Below are 23,329 nucleotides of genomic sequence, written 5' to 3'. Positions count from 1 at the left end.
CCACTGCCTTTTTAAAAACATTTTTAAAAAACTTTTAAAAACATTTTATAACTTTATTTTTTTTCCTATTTTGAATTTGTTTATTCTAATATGTTCTACATGACCGCAGGATGCATTTCAATTCATAGTACACATATAGAGAACAATTTTTCATTTCTCTGGTTGTTCACACAGTAGAGTCACACCATTTGTGTCTTCATACATATACCTAGGGTAATGCTGTAATGCTGTTCATCTCATTCCACTATCTTTTATTTATTTTTTATGAGGTGCTGAGGATCAAACTCAGTGCCTCATCTGTGCTAGGTAAGTGCTCTACCACTGAGCTACAGCCCCAAGCCCCATCTACTGCCTTTTAACTTTAGGTTTATTGGCACACTGTTGCCTTCTGGTCCATATGAGAGAAAGAAATGTTCTGAAGGAAGACTTGGTGAATGTAGTAGAGTGGAGTGAATTGGTTTGTGGGAAACCCCTGGCTAAACTTTACAGAATGTCATTTCAAGGGAGGGGAAACATAGGCCAGTGGTAACAATAAATTACAATTGTGTAAGGCTTAAGGCTTCTAGAGCAATGTCCCACTCAATCCTTCTCAATTTCCCTCCTAGCTTTGTGTGGAGAATGGCATTAGCTCCCTGAACACACGGGTGGAAGTGGAGGGTCACACTGGGACACATTGTTTGTGGTGAAATCTTAATTTGGTCTCCTGACAGCCAATTATGAGTTGCTGCAGCATTTCGCCATTTTTTTTTTTTGCCTCTGTAACTTAATCTGGAGTCATTGAGCATTAGTAGCAACAAGTGACATTCAGTGACTGTTACTCAATTATTAAATATCTGCTTTCTCCTTCTTCCCATTCATTTCTGGCCCTTGATCACCTTTTCTGCTGTATTTTTGCAGCATATAAGTAATTTTTATTATTAAGCAAAAATTTGACAAATTAGCTTTAGGGTGGCAATGAGTGGTATTACTGGTTTTGCACAAATGAAATAAAAGTCCCAAGTAAACAATTTACTTTTTTCTTTTATGGTGTGGAAAGTCTCTGAGCAGCCTTGACTTGGAGACCCTTGGATAAGACCAATTGTGAAAAAGAACATTAGATGTATCTTTCAAAGGGACTAGTTTTACCCAGGAAAGAAATCTTTCTCAGGAAAACTTGATTTTCCATAATAAAAATTTTTATATATTCTTCTGAACAAAGTTTTTGGTTCGTGAATATACTAAAATACACTTGAGAATTTAACAAGTCTTTTACAGTTTTGTACCCGAAGAAAGGAAGTTAACCATACAATAATCCATACATTTTTAGTACTGGTAAAGACATATAAAAAGTAAAAAAAAAATTTATATTCTCATAAAAATCTGGCAGATTGATGATCAATCCACATATTCTTCCCTACTAGAGAGAAAATGGTTCTTAAAGCTTTAGCAATTTACTAGTTTTCATCTACTTCAACCACTTTAATACTTAAAATTTTTTTCTAATGTAATTTTGCTCTTATGAATAGAATATACCTTTTTCCTGACTTGATCAGAAAAAAGTTATTATAGATTATATATGTCACATATAACCAAATAATACCATATGGCATAGTTCTCCAATATTACATTATAAAACAATATATAAAATATAAAATATTATATAATTATATATTTAAAAATAGTAATATGATGCACTCTGGAATTAAATGATTGCGTTGTCCAGTCCTGGGTAGCAGTATATCCTAATTCTGATATGTGTTTTAATATGTGGATTAATGTACATTATCTGCAAATGAACGTTTGAATGTGTTGACTGTTATAGTCTCAATTAAATGATTATCAGTTGGCATTGGGATATTCTTAAGGGGGTTATTATCAGCATAGAGGCAGATTGCTGAACTTAAAATTGAATTCTGATTCTTTTTGGATTGTTGGGGCAGTGTGTCCTGGGAAGTATTTGGGGCAGTCTAGTACTCTGATTATTGGAGTTCTTAGTGAAATGGCCATACTACAGGACAGAATATTCAGTTCTTTAGATTTAAAGATGCTTCTCACTTGGTTAACCAAGAATTAGGATTATTTTATCTGAGTGGTACCTATGTGCATTCAAATTCATGTGATGAACCTTCCAGAATAAAATCTATGTCAAGTGGACATACCATATAATGACCTAGATTTATATGTCTAATCCAGACCATTTCTGAGCTTCAGAACTGTATTTCCAACTGCCTTTAGTCATCTTCTCTTAGGTATTTTGGAGGCATCTCAAACTCAGCAAATCCAAACCACATTCATGATTTTTTCTTCCCACCAGCTGTCCTCCAGTGTTCCCCAGCTCAGTGAATGACTCACCGTCCACCTAATTGGCCATCCAAAATTGGGGAGTCATTCTGCACATTAGTGTCCTCAACTTCTAAAATCCAATCAGTTCACAAATCCTACTGACCTTCTTTATTTAATACCCAAATATCCCACACAGAAAACTCATTTTTCTTTCTACCCATTGTTTATTGCCTAATGTTTAGGCAATAATCCTGCCCATATTATTATTATTATGATTATTATTTTTAGAGGAACTACCTAGATATTGATAAATAACACAATGTGGCCATTGTTTATTTATCTATTTTTTTTTTTAGAGAGAGAGAGAGAATTTTTAATATTTATTTTTTAGTTATCGGCGGACACAACATCTTTGTTTGTATGTGGTGCTGAGGATGGAACCTGGGCCGCACGCATGCCAGGCGAGCGCGCTACTGCTTGAGCCACATCCCCAGCCCTGCCCATAATATTATAATGGAAAGATTAGCACAATAAATATTCAAGTGCTCTTTAACTAGTTTCCTCATTTACTTTACAATGTTTACTTCCTCTCTTTGTGAGTGCGTATCTATGCACATATACATCCAAATACACATCAGTGTACATATTGATAGATCAATGCTGCCCTGATTGAAATTAAGTTGAAGGAAAATATTGTCATACTTCATTGTTAAATATTTCATCACGTATCTCCTACAATCAAAGACATTCTCCTGTATAACACCACCATTAATTAATGTTGAAGAAATTTATTGCCTAATGTACACTCCAATTTCATATTTTTGAAATGATTTCCAAGATGTTTTGTTTTAAAATTTTATGTGCAATCAAGAATTGCATTTGGTTGTTATATCTATTTAGTCTCCTTTAATCCACAAAGTTCCCCCTTCCTCAGAAATTTAAGTTTTCTGGAAGTTGACAGTTTTGGAGTGACTAGACCATATGTTTGGAAAACCACCCACTGTCTAGATTTGTCTGCTCATGACGGTAAAACTTTGGCAAGAATACCATATAGATGATGTATTATATTTTCCATTGCATGGTATGATGTCCTCTTGTTGGTTAAATCAAGTCTGATTACTGGTCAAGGTAGGAATTTTTTCCCCAACATATTATCATAAAAAATTTCAAATGTGTAGAAGAGTTGAAAGAAATTTTTACTCAGCATCTATATATCCATGGTGTAGATTGTTTAATTAGCATTTTGCATAATCCTGCTATAGTTTTTGCTGGTTCCCACATGTCACTGTGGTCCACCTACAAGTCAGAATGTCTTTATAAAAGGACAATCTGGCCATGCTTAAAACCATCTACTGGACCTCTAGCTTCTGAAGACTAGGAGCCTTGACCAGAAACCCTGTCTCTGGTCTTGCCTAACCTTCCTCACCTTGTTGCTCAGATACATTGCTTCCTGGCTGACTTCTCTCCAAAGGCACTTCACATGCTCCATTGGTCTTTGCACTACTTCACATGGAAAGCTCGTACTTTTTCTATTTCCCTTCCTGGCTAATTAATTTCTTCTTATCCTTAAAAACTGAGCTCAAGTATCATTTCTTCAAGAAAGCCTTCTCAATTGCCCAGGGCAGGTCGAATTCCTCTGCCATATGCTTCATTACTCAGTAATTCTCCTTTGTATGTTTGTAGACTATCAGTATTGTAAAGAAATAATTCATTGTATAATTAATTGCTTAGTATCTGTAAGTTCCATAATAATGGAAGCTGTGTTTCTTGTTGGTAATCAAATCCCCACTGTCTGGATCTGTGTGTCTTACACATGGTAGGCCCTCAATACATTTTTGCTGAAGGAATAGTTACTATAAATAACTGTATGTACCTATGTGTTTATATGTATGTGTGTATATATATATATATATATTTGTGTGTGTGTAAGTGGATATTTTGGAGCTTGAAGGATCTTTTGAAAGATAGCTTCCTATCCTTTAGTTTATATACTTTAAAATATGCTTCTAGAATGTTCTCATCCCCTAAACTTCTTTTTAAAAAATGTCTCAGTGGTATAAAGTACTATATAAATATAAGGGATTATTAATATCCTCTTAACAGGATACATATGTTTATGTGTGTGTGTATATCTATATCTATCTGTGTGTACATATGTATGTATGTGTGTATATCTATATCTAAGATAGATATAAATATACACACATACATACATACATATGTACACACACAAACAAATCAATGCTTTTTCTTTTCTTTTTAGGCATTGATGCCAGGCTGAACCACCAAACAAAGTAGAAAGTCTTAAAAAGGACTTGGGAAAGTCTTTGGATTGCGCTGAAACTCAGCCAGGATGGCCAAGTATGGAGAGCACGAAGCCAGGTCCGATGATGGGCAGAATGAGTTCAGTGACATCATTAAGTCCAGATCTGGTAAGTCATGGAAGCCCAAGATAATTCTGGATTTTTATGCAGAAACTATTTAGAAGACATAGGTTTCTTGGCTTGTTTTGCATTGCTCTTGTGAGGCAAACTTCTTTTCAGAAACTTAATTCTGACAAATGACCATTAATTTGTCAAAGGTAATATAATGTCTCTGCGTTAATTTCTTGATCCAATTTTGTCTCATTGCATGTTGACTGGTATTGCTTGGTGAAACTGGTACTTGTAGCTAAATGCTGTTTGGGAATAAAACTGCCATTAAAATACAGAAACATGCCTGAGCATTTTCTTCTGTATTTTTGAAATTTGAAGGGAATTATATGCTTAACATAGGAAGTACCATCATTTCTGGGAGGAAGGATCTCCTAAAGGATTGATTCCATTAACAGTATGCTCACCTCCCATCTCTCTGGGTGGCTAGTGCTTGGCCAACAGGCACCCTACCTTCGCTCCCCTTTTGAACCTTCTCAAGGTACAGTGTTCCCCTAAATAACCAAATCAACTGGACCAAGACAGATGAACAGTTTTCATACAAACACTGGGGACCTCAGGATACCTCTCTTTCCCTAGTCTTATGTAACTGAGTGCTTTTTGATGCCGGCTGTACGAATGAATCAACTGGGGAGATTTTACAAATGCAGATGTGTTGGCTCTACTCCAGACCTATTGAATAAAAATTACTGTAATTTTTAAAAAGCTTCAATATGATTCTGAGACTGGCTTAAAGGGGAGATATTTTTGAGCAGGCAGGGCCTTTTGGAGCTTTGCAAATTACACAGAACTTTATGCTGGGTGTGAACACTATACTTAAGTAACTTTGAGAGTTACTTTGAGGTACAAAATTACATCCACTGTCACTTTAAAAAAGGAACTCAAAGCCTGTTTTGGCTATGTGAGCCATCCATATATTATGGTAGGAGCTTATTTCTTATTTGAAACTGCAGGTATATGCGCTGAAAATAAGACCTCATTCAATATTTTAGGATACACATTTCCCTCCACAATACCGGTGTTGGCTGGTTGGTAAAGATTTGGGATATTAGAGACTTTGCTGTAAATGTGTAAGTGGATATTTTGGAGCTTGAAGGATCTTTTGAAGGACAGCTTCCTGTCCTTTGGTTTATACACTTTAAAGTGTGCTTCTAGAATATTCTCATCCCCTAAACTTCTTCTTCTTCTTTTTAAAATGTCTTAGTGGTATAAAGTACTATATAAATATAAGGGATTGTTAATAACCTCTTAACAGTGCAGACTATATTCAGAAATATGTAAAGGTGATAAAGAGGAAAATGAAGGAGAGACTATTTATTTAATGTCTCCATATTGTTCATGTTTTATGAATTGTGAGGTGTTATGATCCTAGATAGTTTCATGAGTCAACTTCCGTTACACTAAGACCTTTGATATTTATTACTGGTACTTTGTCCATGTCCATTAAAGAGTAATTATGTAAGTTTAAAAATACTGGGTATAGATGATAAGCATATAAACTTCCAACATATTCTTTAAATTTAAAGTTGTTGTTTATGTGGGCTAACTCATACATTGTTAGGGGATGTTTTGGCAAAAATTATAACTTTTGTTTTTGGTGCTGAGGATTGAACTTGTTTTTAACAAGGTTATATTAATTAGTGAAGTAACTCTATTTTGAGAGTTTTCCCATAGGCAGTGCATATAAATGCACATTCAAGACATTGATCACAGCATTATTTATAAAACAAAAAGTGGAAAACCATAAAAAAACCCAATATCGGGGATTGGTTAGGTTATTATTGCTCAAAGTATTTTGAAAGGTTCTCAAGTTCTAAGGTTAATGTGTAATTCAAAAAGAATATCACAGTCAAATAACTTGGAAATAGTGGTAGGCTTATTCTGTTTTTTTTCGGGGGGGCGTTGAGTGGGGAGGAATCAGGGATTGAACTCAGGGTCACTTGACTACTGAGCCCTATTTGGTATCTTATTTAGAGACAGGGTCTCATTGAGTTGCTTAGCGCCTTGCTTTTGCTGAGGCTGGCTTTGAACTCGCAATCCTCCTGCATCAGCCTCCCCAGCCGCTGGGATTATGAGTATGTGCCACTGTGCCTTGCTCACTCTGTTTTTTTACTGTAGTGCACTGAACAGATTATATAGAACCTCAGTGGAGCTAATTAAATCAGTGTATACCCATAAAGAAGATTATGCATTCAAAAAAATTGATAAGGATATGTGTGTGGGCTGGGGATGTGGCTCAAGCGGTAGCGCGCTCGCCTGGCATGCGTGGGGCCCGGGTTCGATCCTCAGCACCACATACAAAGATGTTGTGTCTGCCGAAAACTAAAAAATAAACATTAAAAAATTCTCTCTCTCTCACTCTCTCTCTTTAAAAAAAAAAAAAGATATGTGTGTATGTATGTGTGTGAGTACATGTGTATAAACATAGTAATTTGTTCTCAATATATTGTTAAAATATGTAATATGTGAATTTATTCTTATGAAAAATATCTTATAACAAAATTAGTGGGGTGTAAACTAAAATGTTAAAACTGATCATCTCTGTACTTTGGGATTATTATTTTTCTCTTTTTGTCTGTATGTATTTTCTAAAGCTCTTTGGCAACCTCTATTGCTTAATTATTGTATTTTAAAAGACTCTCAAATTGCCTGTAGTGTTTTAATGCCAAAGTTATTACTATTACTCTTTTCTTAAAAAGTATCTACTTCAAAACACATTGAAAATTTAGCTGTTGCATAGCTGAGATATGAATCTCATTCTTTTTGGTTGGATTATGTTGCAAAACCGAATAGATAAGTTTGGATTTGAATGAGGCTGTTAGTCTCAATCTTTCTTTCTGGGAAGATAGTTTAAGAATTTTTTAAAAGGTAAATTCTTTGCATACAGTGGTAAATGGTTCTCCAAAATTTATATATTATTAAGAGATTTAAAAAATTTAATACCATAGGCATCATCTACACACAGTATATATTTTTTAAAACATTATTCTTGAACATGGTCTGTGCTGAATTTATTGCTTTTTCCTTTTTTTTTTTTAAGGAAAGAATTGGGCTGTAGCTCAGTGACAGAGCATGTGCCTGTCACGCACCAGGTGCTGGGGTCAATCTCCAGCAATGTAAAACAATAACAACAAACAAGTGAACAAACGAAAATGGAATATTTTCTTATTGGAGAATTTTGATTGTAATCCACTATTCTAGGTTTCTTCCTTTTGGGGTTTGAATGAGGCGGCAGGAGGAGAGATTGGGGTGGAAAAATGTAATGTCGAAAATATATTGACCAATTTAAAGTTTTGGTTTATGAAGATTCTTCTGTTCTCCCCAGATCCCTGAGTTTGGACAGTCTAAAAGCCTGGCATAATAAAATATATATGCATTTTGTGTTAAGTTATTGGGATTATTTATTGCCCTCATTCTGTCTTAGTTGGCTTCATGCTGTTTAAGGTTTTTTATGTTTAAAAGCTATTTCCACCATCTAAACAGAAATACGAAGCTATCAGGGATAGGTAATGGAATAGTTTCATGAATATAAAAGCCATATACTTCTTTATGGTTGTAGTACATTTACCCTGGATTTGAGTGAAGTAACTGGAAAGAATTTGATCTTTAATGATCAAGGATTGGAGATTGGGTAAAAGTAGGTTTTTCTCTCCTTTAAAGGCACATAGTCAAGTTTGTCATCAATGACTATGTTATTGACAGCCTTAGCAGGCTTCAGAAAGCTTAACAAGGTAGTAAAGATTTTGAGACAGGAGGCCAAGAATAATAATTTTTTAAGTGAAATACATTGCCAGTGGAGTATGTGATGTATGAGCTTCTGCTTGGAACATTGTAAAATATGAAATAATACAAGGGTTGCAGATGCACATAAAATCAAAGAATGTCAGCCCTGCTGTTTCATTCGGTCAGTAACTAACCTACCTGAAAGCTAATAATAGAGACTTGTCATCCTCTCCTGTTCTCGGTGCTGTTGTGGAGAGTTTGAGCCCAAAGGGTAGCTCTTAGAGCTAAGAAGAGTGTATCAGCAAGCTCCAAGTGGAGATTTGGACAGTTAGGGGTTTAGGTGAGAGAGGGCCGTGAAGTGGTGGGGTGCACTCTACATTGTGGTACCATGCACCCTTTAAAAAGCCTTGGACAGAAAGCTGGAGTGTCTCAGTGGTATCATTTCTTTCTTCACTTCCTGTATTCTTGTCTAATCCTGGGATAATTGTTGAGGGAATTTAGAAGCCATATAAATCATGCCTTTAACAAGGCACCTTGCTGCTAATGATGGGATGACACTGATGATGATGATCGTGAGATTCTAGCATCTTCTACTCGTTTTATTGTATTTGGTAGTAAGGATTGAACCCACAGGCATTTTACAACTAAGCCACATCCCCAGGCCTTTTAAAAAAATATTTTATATAGAGACAGGATCTTGCTGAGTTGCTTAGGGCCTCGCTGAATTGCTGAGGCTGGCTTTGAACTCTTGATCCTCCTGCTTCAGCCTCCCAAGCTGCTAGATTACAGGCGTGCACCACGGTGCCTGGCTTTTGTTTACTTCTTTTTTAATTTAGCATCTTACATTTACTGGACACATGCCAGGAGCAGATACTCTGCTCAGTGTTCAATTTTTACAACATTGTTTTAAAGATGACAAACACCAGTTATACAGAAGTGCTTTGCTGCACTGGCCTTCTTTCATTTTCTTGTTAGTGCCTGCCCCCGGGGCCTTTACACATACCACTTTCCTTCATCTTTGTCTGATGCCTTTGGATCTAGGCTTAAGTGTCATCTCCTGAGAGATCTTCCCAGCTGGCTTTGGAAAGCAGCTCTCCCAGTCACTTTTTTTTTAAATTAATTTATTTGTTTTTTTAAAAAAATATTTATTTATTTCAATTAGGTATATATGACAACAGAATGCATTTTGATTGGTTGTACACAATTGCAGTACAACTTTTCAATTCTCTGGTTGTACACGATGTAGCATCCCACCATAGGTGCAGTCATACATGTACTTAGGGTAATAATGTCCATGGAGCTCCACCATCTTTCCTACCCCCATGCCCCCTGTCCTCTCCACCCTCCCCTTTGCCCAATCAAAGTTTCCCAGTCACTCTTGACTGCACCACTACATTTAAGTTTCCTGTGTTCTTATTGCCGTCTGGTGCTTTTCTTGTATGATGTATTGGTTAATATCCTTCCCACTAAGAATTTAACCTCACAAGAGCAGGGACCCAGATCTCCCTGGTACCAAGCCCAGTGTCCAGCTCAAGTAAGTGAACAATAAATGTTTATTCAATAAAAATTGCTCCAGAGCTTGAAAACGTCAGAGATGGGATTAGATGGAGGTGATGTGATTTCAGAAACTCTGCCTTTGACCTCTGTGTAGTACTCAGTCTTCTAATTTACAAGGCAGTTGATTCTGTTGATGTTGGTGGTTCTTCATTTTGTATTTGTCCCTTGCAAATTTGTCCTGTATTAACTGTATCTAGACAGTCTTTCTGCCTTTTCCTTCATAGTTACCAAAGTTGGGCTGAGAGGCAGAGCTTCTCTAGGTCCCTGATTGGCCTCATAGCCCTGCCAAGGGAGGGACAGTTGTAAGAGACAGAACTGTTCCTTCTGGGCCTGTTGAGGTCTTCCTTGATTTTTTTTTAAAGATGTTTATTTATTTTTTTTAGTTGTAGTTTCACACACTAACTTTATTTATATGTGGTGCTGAGGATCGAACCCAGGGCCTTGTACATTGCTAGGCGAGCGCTCTACCACTGAGCCACAGCCCCAGCCCTTCCTTGTTTTTTGACATTGGTTTCTGTCATTCTCTGTTGAGAGGTGGCAGAGGGGAAGATACCAGAGAACAGGCAGTCCTTTGGTTGAAATAGAGAAACTGATAATCTCTTTCTGATGTGAATTCCCTTTTCTCTTTTCCTCTAACTGTTGCGTAAAGTTTTTAACTGGCTGGTAGAAAAGGTAGTGGATTTCAGATGCCCTAACATTTGGCACAGGTTAAGCCCTGGTCTGATGCCCAGATACATAACTGTGGTATTGAAAGAGTTGATAGAGGAGTGTGGGAAGAAGAGAGGCCAGTGAAATCAGACAATTCTTTAATACAGACTATTATACCTGGTTACATTTATAGCAAGCCTCGTGGAAGTATGCTGTGTTTACAATAAAGTAAAATCATCTAATAAGATTCAGTGTGATGCAAATTATGTGGAAGATGACCTTTGTTGACCTTGCAGAGCTCTTTCTTTAGGAAAAGAGGGTGACTGAGTGGTATTTAGGGAGTCATTGGTCTACTTCTCTCTCTTAAGTTTAAAAAAGCATCTATGAGGGTATTTTTCTAAATAGCTTAAGGGACTGTGAAAAATAACTCATTTTTCCTCCTAAAGCTTTACTGGGCTGGAATTCCTGTGCTTTGAAGGCATGTCTTTGAGTAGGTTTGTTTTTTTTCCATGAGCCCTAGGGATTTGTGGTGATGGACAGGAACCCTGGTGGAAATTCAACCCTGGTGGAGGAGAGCAGCTATTCTTGTAATGCCTATAAAATTCTTGTCCATATTGTCACCACATTATGCTGAAGCAGTGCAGTCGTAAGAAAGTTTTCTGTATTAATGCGATTCTCATGACCTGTTACTCTGACGGTGAAAGCTGCAGAGACGATAGATCCATTCACAACCGGAAAATGTGAATTGCTTAGAATGATTCTAAGCAAGGGAAGTGCATTAATTATAGAGACAGAATGGAAAACTCAATTTTATTGAACCTCATGTGAACCCAGAAGTTTGCACTAGATGCTGATATGATGATTTTTTTTCTGGGAACAAGGGAACATACACGCTCATTTAACAGTTGTAAATATTAGTTAAAATTTAATCTAAAGCAATGAAGAAAGGGGACGCAGGTGGTTTTAGATGCATTGGCCAGATTTTTTTCCCCTTAAACTGTGTGTGGAGGAGAAGCATTTGATATTATTATCCTGTTTATCTTTTCGTATGCCTGAACTGCTTGATAAGAACTACACTCAATCCAACATTTATACTGTGAGTCAGTGTGAGTTTTTAATGTATATTTTCTCATGAGATGATGGCTTCTGGACCCAGGAATGGAAAGTGGGTTTCTCTCCTTTCACTTTTGCTTGCTTTATTTCTGGATTGACCTGTCACCTCCAGGAGGCAGATATAGCTTCTGGCTTCCATGTATGTCTGGTCCTCTATTTGTGCCTTTGAATTAATTGCCAGATACCTAAGGTTTATTTGTGTCATGTGGGGCTTCTCTATCAGAAATGTGTTCACTTGTCCCAGTTAATAAAAATTGGCAGCTAATGTTAAGGTGTGGGGTGGTACAATTTTTCATCAGTTTTGGAAATTTGGTTTCTTAAAAAAATAACCAGTTCTATCATGGCAGTTGAGCTCAATGATACAAAAAGCACAAGAATAACAACTGATTGATCGATATTTTCAAATATATGTTTTTTTTGTTTGTGTGTGGGCTGTCTGGCTGGCAATTATTATTTGTGTCCAGTTTGATAATTTTAACAATACCTTTTTTTCAAAGAGTTGGGGAGAAAAAGAAAACCACATAATGACATTTCTGATATAGCAGAGAAGTCCATTAAAAAAATATGATTTTGTGTCTCTGAAGTGATACAGCTTTTATCTGTTTAGGTCTTCTGTAATTCCATAGAGTTGATATTTGTAGGGGCTGAGGTTGTGGCTCAGTGGTAGAGTGCTTGTCTCACATGTGTGAGGCCCTAGGTTCAATCCTCAGCACCACATAAAGATAAATAAAATAAAGGTATTGTGTTCATCTACAACATTTATAACATATAATTTGTAAATTTCTTCAATTTTGTTTTCTAAATAAGATTTTGGTATATGGTATTACATGAAGAGGATTGTGGGGTGAAATACATATTGAGGTTGACTAGTTCTCTTGTTCCCATAGATGATGTGAGTGGCATTATCTAACATTAATTCCATAATTACATAGATTTATGCATATGTTTTTATTTTGAGTTTGTCATGTATGGAGTTCCTAACTCAGGCTGTATGTTGGAAGTGACCTTCTGGATTCTGACTCACTTAGGTGGGATGGGGTCTTGGCATTAGGAGGTTTTTTGTTTGTTTGTTTTGGTACTGGGGATTGAACTCAGGGCATTCGACCACTGAGCCACATCCCCAGCCCTATTTTGTATTTTATTTAGAGACAGGGTCTCACTGAGTTGCTTAGCGCCTCGCTTTTGCTGAGGCTGGCTTTGAACTTGCAGTCCTCGTGCCCCAGCCTCCTGAGCCTCTGGGATTACAGGATTACAGGCCTGTGCCACTGCACCCAGCTACATCGGAGTGTTAACAAGTCCCCTGGGTTATTCTCTCTAGCATTGTTGGTTTATACACAAGAAAGGGAGGTTTGACACTCTGAATCAAAGTAAAAGTAGTCTGCATTTCAGAGGAGCAAGGAAAGTTATAGTCAAATGTTTATGATTTTTAAAAAAACTTGTAAATACTTTCCTTTAAACAATTTAAAAAGTTAATGGATGCTTTTTCTTGGTCCCGGTGTTTTGAAAGTTGTGGTTTATGCTGAGTGAAGGTAAAACCAAGGAAAGTGGGTCAGGAGATTGCAATGTGGGGCTGTTTCTTATTGTGGCCCATTGAACCAGAAGACCTCACGAGAGTATTTCAGACTGGAGTATTTCTTCATTGAGTTCCTCAGTTGCCACCTCAGTGTGTTAAGCCTCTACCTCCTGGGAGTCTAACGTCTCATCCTGGGTTCTTTTCCTAGGTAATACTTGAACATGGAGTTCTGATCAATTCATTGTAAAGCTTCTCATGTGCATTTCCTAAGACATCATTTGCAAGACATGTGTTTGTAACTTGTGGTAGGAAAAAAAATTCTCCCATTTACACTCTGTTCAAATTTTCTTATCTTAAGTTCAGAGAAAAGTATATTTGCCTCCCTGTTTTTAAAATTCTGGGTGATTTCTGGTAATTTTAATATAACTATGCTTCCTTTTGATATGAAATAATTTGTCTATCATTCTTTTAAAATAAGTGAATTTAAAAAGATGAATGATGATTTTTTAAAAAAAATATTTATTTTTTTAGTTGTGGTTGGACATAATACCTTCATTTTATTTATTTATTTGCTTATGTGATGCTGAGGATCTAACCCAGGGCATCGCATGTGCCAGGTGAGTACTGTACCACTGAGCCACAACCCCAGCCCGAATGATGATTTTTATGCTAAAGATGAACTAAGGAGTTAAGTGGCTCAGAGACCACCATGGCAAGTACCCTAGGGGTCCGGATGTCCTTATGGTTAGTTAGCCAAACTGAGCTAAACCAAACCAAACCACAAACCCCAAATCTCTTACAGACCTTGGGTTATTTGCAGGTACCTTGGGTCTGATTTCTTTGAAGGCACAGGAAGGGATTTTAATTTCTTCATTGATTCAACAACCTTCAGGGTAATTTGAGATACACATTTGCTTCTCTTTATGTCAATGTGTGGGACTGGAGATCACATTTTAGAATTTAATGGGATCTGTTCCTGAGACAGACTTAAGATTGGGAATCTAAAAAGGAGCACCTGGTGGAGCCCACTTGAGATGATGGTCTATGTTGGATCAAGGATTTTTTGTGAGATGTTGGCCATCTTACAATGTGGGGGTAAGTTTTAAAGAAAAAGGAGGAAGTTAACTGGTAAAATCTACACCTCAACACATACACTTACATGTGACCCATTTCTCAAAGTGGATTGTTACCAGTTTTGAAATTTTATATTGTCTTCTAAATTTTAGCAAGCAATTATCAACTGGATGGGAGAGTGTCTTCCTTCTTGCCTGCCTTCCTTCCTTCCTTCCTTCCTTCCTTCCTTCCTTCCTTCCTTCCTTCCTTTCTTTTCTTTCCTACTGGGGATTGAGTGCAGGGCCTTGTGCGTGGGAGGCCAGCACTCTGCACTGAGCTATTTCCCCAGTCCCACCTGACTTTGAGTCTTATTTGATGTCAAAGTCTCCTGGTCTTACCCCAAAGCCCAGCTTCTGGGGCACTTGTAAATAAAATTCTGTATGTGTTCTAGTTTACTGCTACCACATGAGATCCCTTTAAATGTTTAGACATACTATAGAATGTAGAAATGTTAACTTCTATGTTTTTAAATGTGGTATTGAGGGTCAGTTCCATAGCATGTGACATGTTAGACTCTTAATTATATATAACTCCCATTATAAGACTAACTGTATAGAAGAATGAGTGGACTTGAATTATTTTTAACTTGCATGTGCATTTCAAGAGATGCTACCAGTTATGTTAGGAGGGTATCCGTATTTGGAGAGCATACACATGTGTATACACTTTCTATCTGTCTCAGGGAAACCTTGTGCATTTGGGGCAGGAAAAGTGTTATTCTGGGGGTATCAGGGCAGACAGCCCAGGAAGGAGAACTCAGTGTACCGACTTTAGTTGTTTATTTTTTGGTACCAGATATTGAACCCAGGGGCTCTGTAACATTGAGCCACATCCCCAGCCCTTTTTATATTTTATTTTGAGACAAGGTCTCCCTGAGTTGTTTAGGTCCTCACTAAGAATTGCTGAGGCTGATTTTGAACTGGCGATCCTCCTGCCTCAGCCTTCCCAAGCTGCTGGGATTACAGGTATGCATCACCATGCCCAGCACTGTGCCAACTTTAGATGAGACATTTAAGGCGGTGTAAATCCATCCTACCTTTCTAGCATCATTGCGCCTCACCCCCATCTCACATTTTGTCCCCCACACCACTGTTAAGAGGCCAGCAGGGTCATGTGAAGACCATCCGTGGTCATTCTCCTGCTTCTGCTTGTTTTGGTTTCTGTGCCTGGTTCTTCTCTCCGCCCTATGATTTGGAAACCTTCATCCTTGGAACATCAGCATAAATGCCACAAAGCTTTTTTCTCTCTGATCACTGTGCCAGTATTGATCTTTCCTTCTTGTTCACTCTTTATTTCTATTTTCGGTTCTTCTGACTTTTGGATATGTGTGTGTTTTCCTCATTTGAATTTTTTGATGTCAGCATTTGGCTGAGTCTACACACACAGTAAGTGCTCAATAAAGGCTTACTGGGATCTTTTAATGGTTTTGCAAAATTAGATGAGTGTGCATACATCTTATTAGTCCAGCCAATGGTTATTGCCCAGACACTGTTGCTGGATGCTCGGTGCAGAGGTGAGCAAGACACATTTCTCTTCCTGTTGTGCACTCTGGCACAACAGACTGATGGAAATGGAAAGCATAAACAGATATTTTTGTGCAAAAATCAGTGCATTATATAAAAGGCAGCGAAAACATAATAGTAAGGACAGCTCTTTCCTGTGGGAGTGAGGGTAGGGTGAGTAGGAGAGGACCCTAATGAGGGGAATTTGAGGTGGGTCTTGAAGAAGGCATAGGAGGCAGGCAGGTGGACAGTGGGGGGGGGGAGAACATTATAGCTGATGGAAAAAGAACAGCGTGTTTTGAGTCAGTAGATGCTACTTGAATGTGGCTGGAGTAATGGGGGTGATGGGAGAGCTTAGAGTCAGATTTTGAAAGTTGTTTAGAGCAGACTAAGGGAGTCACTACAGGTTTTGAAGTGGGTTAATGAGTGGCTCATGACTGTTTATCAGACAGAAAACTTGGGTGGCAGCATGAATCATTAATATAGAAGGCAGAGTTTTAGAGAGAGGCCTGGAGCAGGTAAAACTGTGGTTAGAGTAAATGTTGAGGTTGGAGCTTTTGGGGACTTGGGCAGAGTGGTCCAGGTGGAGGTGGAGTGAGGGAAGGGTTTGAAAGACGGATAGCAGTTAGTAACAGCATGTGTAAAGCCTCAATGTAAACTTCATCTTTCTGGCACTTGTTTTATATCTTTCATTTAGGCATATCGTTTTTCAAATCGTACTGTAGCTCAGATTTTCAAAACTAGTTAGGATCTTTTCCCTCCGATTCGATTTTCTTAACTTGATTTCCTTCTGAACATTTTAGAGTTATTTCTACTCCTTAGTCAACTATTCCTATTTTTCTCACATTACCTTTTGGTCAATTTATGGGTGAATTTAAATTGGATTAAGTTTTGAGAGTATTTCAATTTTTTTCTATACACATTATGAAAGATAGGTTATACTTTATGAAAAACTAGACTAAATAAAAGGAGAAAAAAAAAGAGAAAGCGTGTTCATGTTTGGAAAGGTAGTAGCAAAGAAAGGTGATATTAATCTCGTTTCAAAGTGCAGATAATAGTCTTTAACAGAAGAAAATCTATATGCAAAAAGAGACTGGAAAACTATTTTAGTGCAACTTTAATTGAAGAGTAGAGTGTTTAATGTGACGCTGTGAAGATAATGTCATCCTGTATTAGTAATTCCAGCTTCAACAGAGAGGATAGAGTAAATGCAAATTAAAAATAAATTAAGAGCAGATGTTGGAAAATACCTTTCATTTAGGGAATAATTAAATGGTGGAAAGGTCATTGGAGTTTAGTCAATAAAGCTGGGGTGCTCAGAAATCATAATGATTCCTCCAGCAGATGCTTTACTCATTGTGGGGCTGTGCTGCAGAGGTTTTGGGAAGAGACTGCTATTGTCATGCTGTTTTTAAGTTTCATCTTTCCAATCCTTATAATCAACAATCTAAATTCTAGCATGTAAGCTGGTATTTCAGAAATGGTGGTTCCCTTTGCCTTTAAGAATAAACAAAGTTTCTTGGCTGAAAACTCTTGCAAGCACTGTTGTGTTGTGTACTGGCGATTCCTAGGTTTTGTTTGGCAAAATGAACAGCATTGTGTCACCTCATCCTACTGTGGGTTAGGTACTTGGATCTGGATAGGGTGAACATGACATGAGTTCCAACTGTCCAGTGTCTGCCACTTAAGGAGGACAGTTACAGAGGATTTTAAGAGGACAGAGGAAACAGGGAGGTATACAGTTCTAAAAGTGAAGCAGCACAGGTTGCCACTTGAGCTCATCAGAAGGGTATCTGGTACCCAGGAGCCTCAGGAAAGATATCTTAGAAGAATGGATTATGTGAACTGAGATCTCAAGAGTTAGTACGAAGTAGAGAAAGCTTGGGGAGGTGGGGAGGGCTGAGTAGAGGGAATTGATGGCAGATCAGAGATTTAGGGGTGATAATTGGGGATTGGACCCAGGGCCACTTTGTTTTGTTGTAGTTTTTAAATAGGGCACCATTGGATCCGCAAGGGCTTTGACACTGGGATGGCCCTCCGAAGGTTTTCCAGGTTGAGATGATGGTATTGAATCTTTGGACCCAGAGCTTGATCCGTAGGCCTTGGCTGGCCCCGGGAAAGACGCGAGATGAAGGATTGGGTAAGGTAGCTATGCTGAGCTAGCTAGGGCTGCAGCCCAGGCCAGTAGCCAAGGAATGAAACATTGCCATGGGCCTGGAAGGCAGCTCTGTGTGACGAACCCCAAGATCCACTGCAGTCCTATTCATGTGTCACTTTGTTATTATTATTATTTTTTTAAAAAAAACTAATCTCTAGGAACAGAATTCCATGAACTATACACACTCACGAGAGTGCACACCCAGTGTGTAAACATACCACCTGCCACACCATAAACCTTAACTACAGTACCAGGTCATACACTTACTGTTTGGTTTTTGGCAATTGGAGATGCCCTCCTTTCTCTGGGCCTTCCAAAACCAGGAGCTTATGTGGGGTTTGGAAGGCCCTGCCACCCCTGAAAGGCTTTAAGCAGAAGGTTGATCTGATTGGATTTGCCTACAGAGTTGAGTTCTAGCTGTGTCATGGAGGATGGAGAGCACAGGTGTTGGTGCATGGCTGCGGTCCCAGAGGGTCATTGGGTGGCCATCACCGTTGAAGAGTAGGAGGTTATTAGAGGCCTAGACTATGGTGGTGGCAGTGTGGGAGGGGGAGAGGGGAGGCTTTGAACGCTTTAGGTAGGAGATAGGTGCCCCAATGGTGGTAACAGGTGTGGTAGAGAGGGAGACAGCTGGAGAGGCAGACGGCTGGCTTTTGGCTTTAGCACCTGGTAAGTGAAGACATTCCGTCAGGGTTTTGAGGGGGAAGGGCAGTAATTGGGGTACTCGAGAGAGAGTTCATGGTGCCTGAGAAGTATTTAAGAGGTACACACGTGTGACCCTCCCCCCACATCTTTTCACATGTATGAGATTGGGTTGGGCTGGGGTCAGTCTTTGAAAATTGGCAGCTGGAGTCTTGACTACTTTCCTGAGTAATTTGTGGGGATCTTTTAAAGATGTTACGAAAATTTCGTGTAGAATTGTGTTGTGGGTTTTATTTCTCTCTGTATTTTCTGGGATTTTTGACTGACCCTAAATTGAACCTCTGGAAGGGGGAACTTGAAAGGTGGTAGTTGATGACGGTGGAAGATGGCAGAAAGTGGGTTTTGATTTTTTAATATTTTTGGCAGGTATGGATACATGACCCCTTCGTTGTCCTTATTTAAATGCCAGGGCCATAGGAAGGTATCTGGTAGGTAATATTCTGGTTAACTTAATTGGGGAACTTGGGGAAGATGAGGAGAGTTATCAATAAATGCCTGCAGTATCTATAAAATTTTTTACACTTGTCATTCTACACATTTTCTGGAAAAGTGTGTCCACAGCTTTGTTTATATTCTCAAAGAAAATCCATGAACCACTGAGAAGTTAAGGCTTAGGACAGGAAAAGTGGCCAATTATCATGGCTGTGTCCTCGGGGTGCTTCTGTCTTTTCTGATGGGAATTGAATTGGCAGTCTGGCATTCTGAGTGAGTTCAGGGTCTCACATTATTGCTGTCGTGCAAAGCCTGGGTCTTACTTTGCTTCTGGTATCTCAGAGCCAATTTTGAGCAGAGGATCTGATTGCTAGGATTAGGGTGAGTACACAGAGTGTGAAGGACAAAATTTGTGATAATGTTTGACCCAGTTTTGCATATAATGAATTTTTATTTGTTGATGAATCTTTCCCTTTTGTTGCTAAAAGTGGAAAATAATCAGACATAAATCACTAATTAACAGTCTGGTTCAGATTTTTTTTTTTTAATTAATGGAACCTAGGCTTCATCAAGTTCAGGTGGAGTGGGTATCACAATACTTTATGTTTTCTGACAAACAAAGGAAGTTTCTTCATCAAAAACGTGTGTCTGTTTGTCATGACCACCTTTCACAGTCCATCTTTTATCCCACTCCCTCATACTACCTGAGAGGGGAGCAGTGGCCCATATCAGACCAGATCCCCCAGCTTAATTCCTCTACCATCAACTTGCATTTCCAAACAAACCTCCTTGTTGAGATGTCCCTCCCTGTTGCCATGGCTCGCTGTCATTTCCCAGTGATTTCAGCTCCTGGTTCATTGTCATCTCTAAAGGTTACTCTTGTTTCAGTGATTGCAATGTAGACATAGATGATTCCTCCACCTCTTGGTTTCTTAAATTTCTCTTTCTAGTCATCTCATCTTCCACTCTGTGGTTATATCCCGCCATCATTGAAAATTGTGGCCTCTTCATAATCTGAGTTTTAAGTGTCCCACTTTCTACCCACCATGTCCTGTACTTCTAGATCATTTCCTCTTGTAAATTCAGCAACTTCTTGCTCTGGGGTCTCTAATCCATCAATACTTCTTACTACCTGATGCTGTCCCTCATCCTCTGCTGTCTTTCCTCCCTGGGCCCTTTCCTGAGATACCCTTGTCAATCACTCCTTTGTACATGCCTTCCATTTCCTCTCCTTTCTCGCTTCCTTATAGATGCCTCCCTTGTTTAAATCTAATTCTTCATCTTCCCTCTGTGAGTGCCATTGAAGAGAAACGTAAATGGGGTGAAACACACAATCCTAAATTCCTTGTCTCAGTGCAGTTCACGGTCTCAGGGGAGACCTGAGTGCTGCGTGGTGGTACCTCTCCCAGCACCCTGGGTGATCTTACGCACTGTCCCCTCTCTTCAGAAGCACTCACTGCCCATCCAGTCTCACAGCTGATGACATTGCCTGTTGTTCTAAGACAACTGAAGGAAACCCAAGAGGAATCCATAGGCCCAGCGCCATAAGTGTCTCTAATGCCACATCAACCAGGATCCAAGGCCAAGGCCAGATAACCCCAGCTGTGTGTTCATGGTCTCCTTTGCTCTTTTCTTACTCAAGGACATTCCTCAGTGTCTTCTTTTTCCCCACCATTTCCTCAGTAGTGCATCCCTTCCATTTGCATGCAAACAAGTTTTAATTTTTTTTCTAACAAAATTTTGTTCTTGATCCTGTCTCTTCAGCTATCGTCCCATTTCTCCACTTTCCTTTCTGAAGGAGTTCCTAAAGCCAGGTGCCGTGGCACATGCCTGATAATCCCAGTGGCTCTTGAGGATGAGACATAAGGATCGTGAGTTCAAAGCCAGCCTCACGAAAGTGAGATGCTAAGCAACTCAGTGAGACCTTGTCTCTAAATAAAACACAAAATAGGGCTGGGGATGTGGCTCAGGGTTGAGTGCCCCTGAGTTCAATCCCTGGAATCCCCCGCCCTCACCCCCAAAAAAGAGTTCCTCGAGAGTTCTCTACACCAACACTTGTGATTTCTCTCCTTTCATTCTCTCAGAACCACTCAAGTCATGGGTAGTCCCTACCAGTCCACTAAAGCTGCTCTCATGGAAACCACTAGTGACCTCCATGTTGCATAACCCGGAAGTTGGTGGTTCTCAGTCCTCGTCTTCCTTGATCTTGGTAGAAACTTGGTTGGCCACTCCCTTCTTCATGATGCCCTTTCCTCCCTTGTCTTCTAGGAGGCTCCACATTCTCTTTTCTTTCTCCCCTTTTCTTTTGGCCGACACTTCCTCTTAATGTTGGATTCGTTGGCTTGTTCAGGGCACAGTCCTTGGACCTCCTCTCTGTCACCCCTGGCTTACTGTCATCCACCAGTCTCCCAGCTTTCAATACCATCTGAAAGCAGGACTTACATTGCTCTCTCTGGCCCAGACCTCTACCCCTGAACTGCAGGCTTGTTTTTCCAGCTGTCCACTAGACATTTCTGTATGTATATTTAAGTCTTTTAAGTGTGAACTCCTAACTTCCCCTTAACCCAAGTTGATCCTGCTGTCTTGCCTGTCTCTTACAAAGGCAAACCGATTCTTTCAATTGCTCAGGCTTCAAATTTTGGAATCATCCCTGTGGTCCTTTCTTTCTGTTATACCCGCATCCAACTCATCAGCAAGCCTCTCTGTTTCTGTTTTCCAAATACTGTTTCTATAGAATCTAATCATGTTTGACCATCTCTGTAACCACCCTGGCTGAGGCCAGTGTCTGTCACTCTTGCTTCTTGCCTGGATTTCTTCAACAGCCTCTATGAGTCTACCTGTTTCCACCCTTGGCCCATGCTATCATCTTAACGTGTCCCCTAAATGTCATATGTTGGAAACTTAAACCCCAAATTCATGTGTTAATGGTATTTTGAGGTGGGATCTTTGAGAGGCGTTCTGGTCATGAGCATTCTGCCCTCATGAATGGGTGAATCCATTTATTGATTAATGAGTTATCTAGGGAGTGGCTTTGTTATAGTGAGCTTGCTTTGTTAAAGTGAGTTCTCTTTGGCAGACTCACTTGGTCTTATGAAATGATGCTCCTCTGCCACGTTAAAAAGCACTGAGAAAGTTCTCACTAGATGCTGAGCAGATACCAGTACCATGCTCTTGTACTTCTAACCTCCAGAACTGTGAACTAAATAACCCCCTTTTTTCCCCATAAAGAACCCACTCTCAAGTAGTCTGTTATAGCAGCAGAAAACAGACTGAGAGTACCCACTAAGACTAGTTTTAACCCAGATATGAAGATATCCCTAAAAGCAGTTTTAGATCATTCTAACCTAGGCTTACAACCTCAGTGACTCCCTGTTGGACATGTTATAAAAGCTAAAACTCTTTCAATCATCTGCCAGGCCCTGATGACTCTGCTGAGCTCCATCTCCTGCAGTCCTTTGTGCTCTTGTACCCTACACATCTCCAAGTTCATTGTTTTGCCTGAGTGCTCTTCCTGCAGATAACCATCCATATGGTCAACTCCCTGCTCTGGAGATCTGCCTGGTTACTTAGTTATAACAGCAAGCTCTCCTTTCTTTAGCATCTCCACCTACCTTACCCTCTTTCTTTTTTCCTGTATCCCTATTCTCTCTAACTCATCCCTTTCTCTCATCAACTTATTGCACATTCTGATGGTCTCTTCCCACCCAAATGTGAGTTGCACAATGTCAGATGTTTTGAACCACTGGCATCTAGAACAGTACCTGGCCCAGTGTGTGCTCAGTAAATATATGTTGAATGGGTAAACAGATTGCAGTTTGATTGCCTTCAACAGGTATATAATCCCCGAGACAAACATCAGCTTAATCTTATTGTATCTTTGTTGTACTGACAGGTTTGCTCCATGCCAACCTTTGATGGTGTTTCCCAAATGCCGATGGTGGGGTTTCTTGATGTTGTTTTCTATAGTCAGACATGAAGTGAGAACACTGAGGCCAGTGTAATGTGGATGTATGTCATTGTGTGTATGTATGCCAGCTGCCTTTCCTTTTACAAGATTGTCCTTTTTTCTGTGATTTTGTGAAGTTTTTTTTTTTAATTGGGTATAAAAATACCCATTTAATGAAATGAGGATGATGGTGTTTTTATGAGATGAATTGGGGCTGAGGAAACGTTT

The 23,329-nt window shown here is 39.2% G+C and overlaps 1 protein-coding gene across 2 annotated transcripts in view; it reads left to right on the top strand.

The window, feature by feature from the left end:
• Window positions 1–23,329, top strand: part of Utrn (utrophin) — a 515,075-nt gene that overhangs the window by 2,570 nt on the left and 489,176 nt on the right. For both annotated transcript variants that reach the window (XM_071612949.1, XM_071612948.1), the window contains exon 2: window positions 4,526–4,694. In XM_071612949.1, the coding sequence (XP_071469050.1) occupies window positions 4,616–4,694 (79 nt within the window). In that variant the 5' untranslated portion in view covers window positions 4,526–4,615. The remainder of the gene's footprint in view (window positions 1–4,525; window positions 4,695–23,329) is intronic.

Source organism: Marmota flaviventris, chromosome 6 (assembly GCF_047511675.1).
Source record: "Marmota flaviventris isolate mMarFla1 chromosome 6, mMarFla1.hap1, whole genome shotgun sequence".
NCBI classification, from domain to species: domain Eukaryota; kingdom Metazoa; phylum Chordata; class Mammalia; order Rodentia; family Sciuridae; genus Marmota; species Marmota flaviventris.
This window is presented reverse-complemented; position numbering and strand designations above follow the sequence as displayed.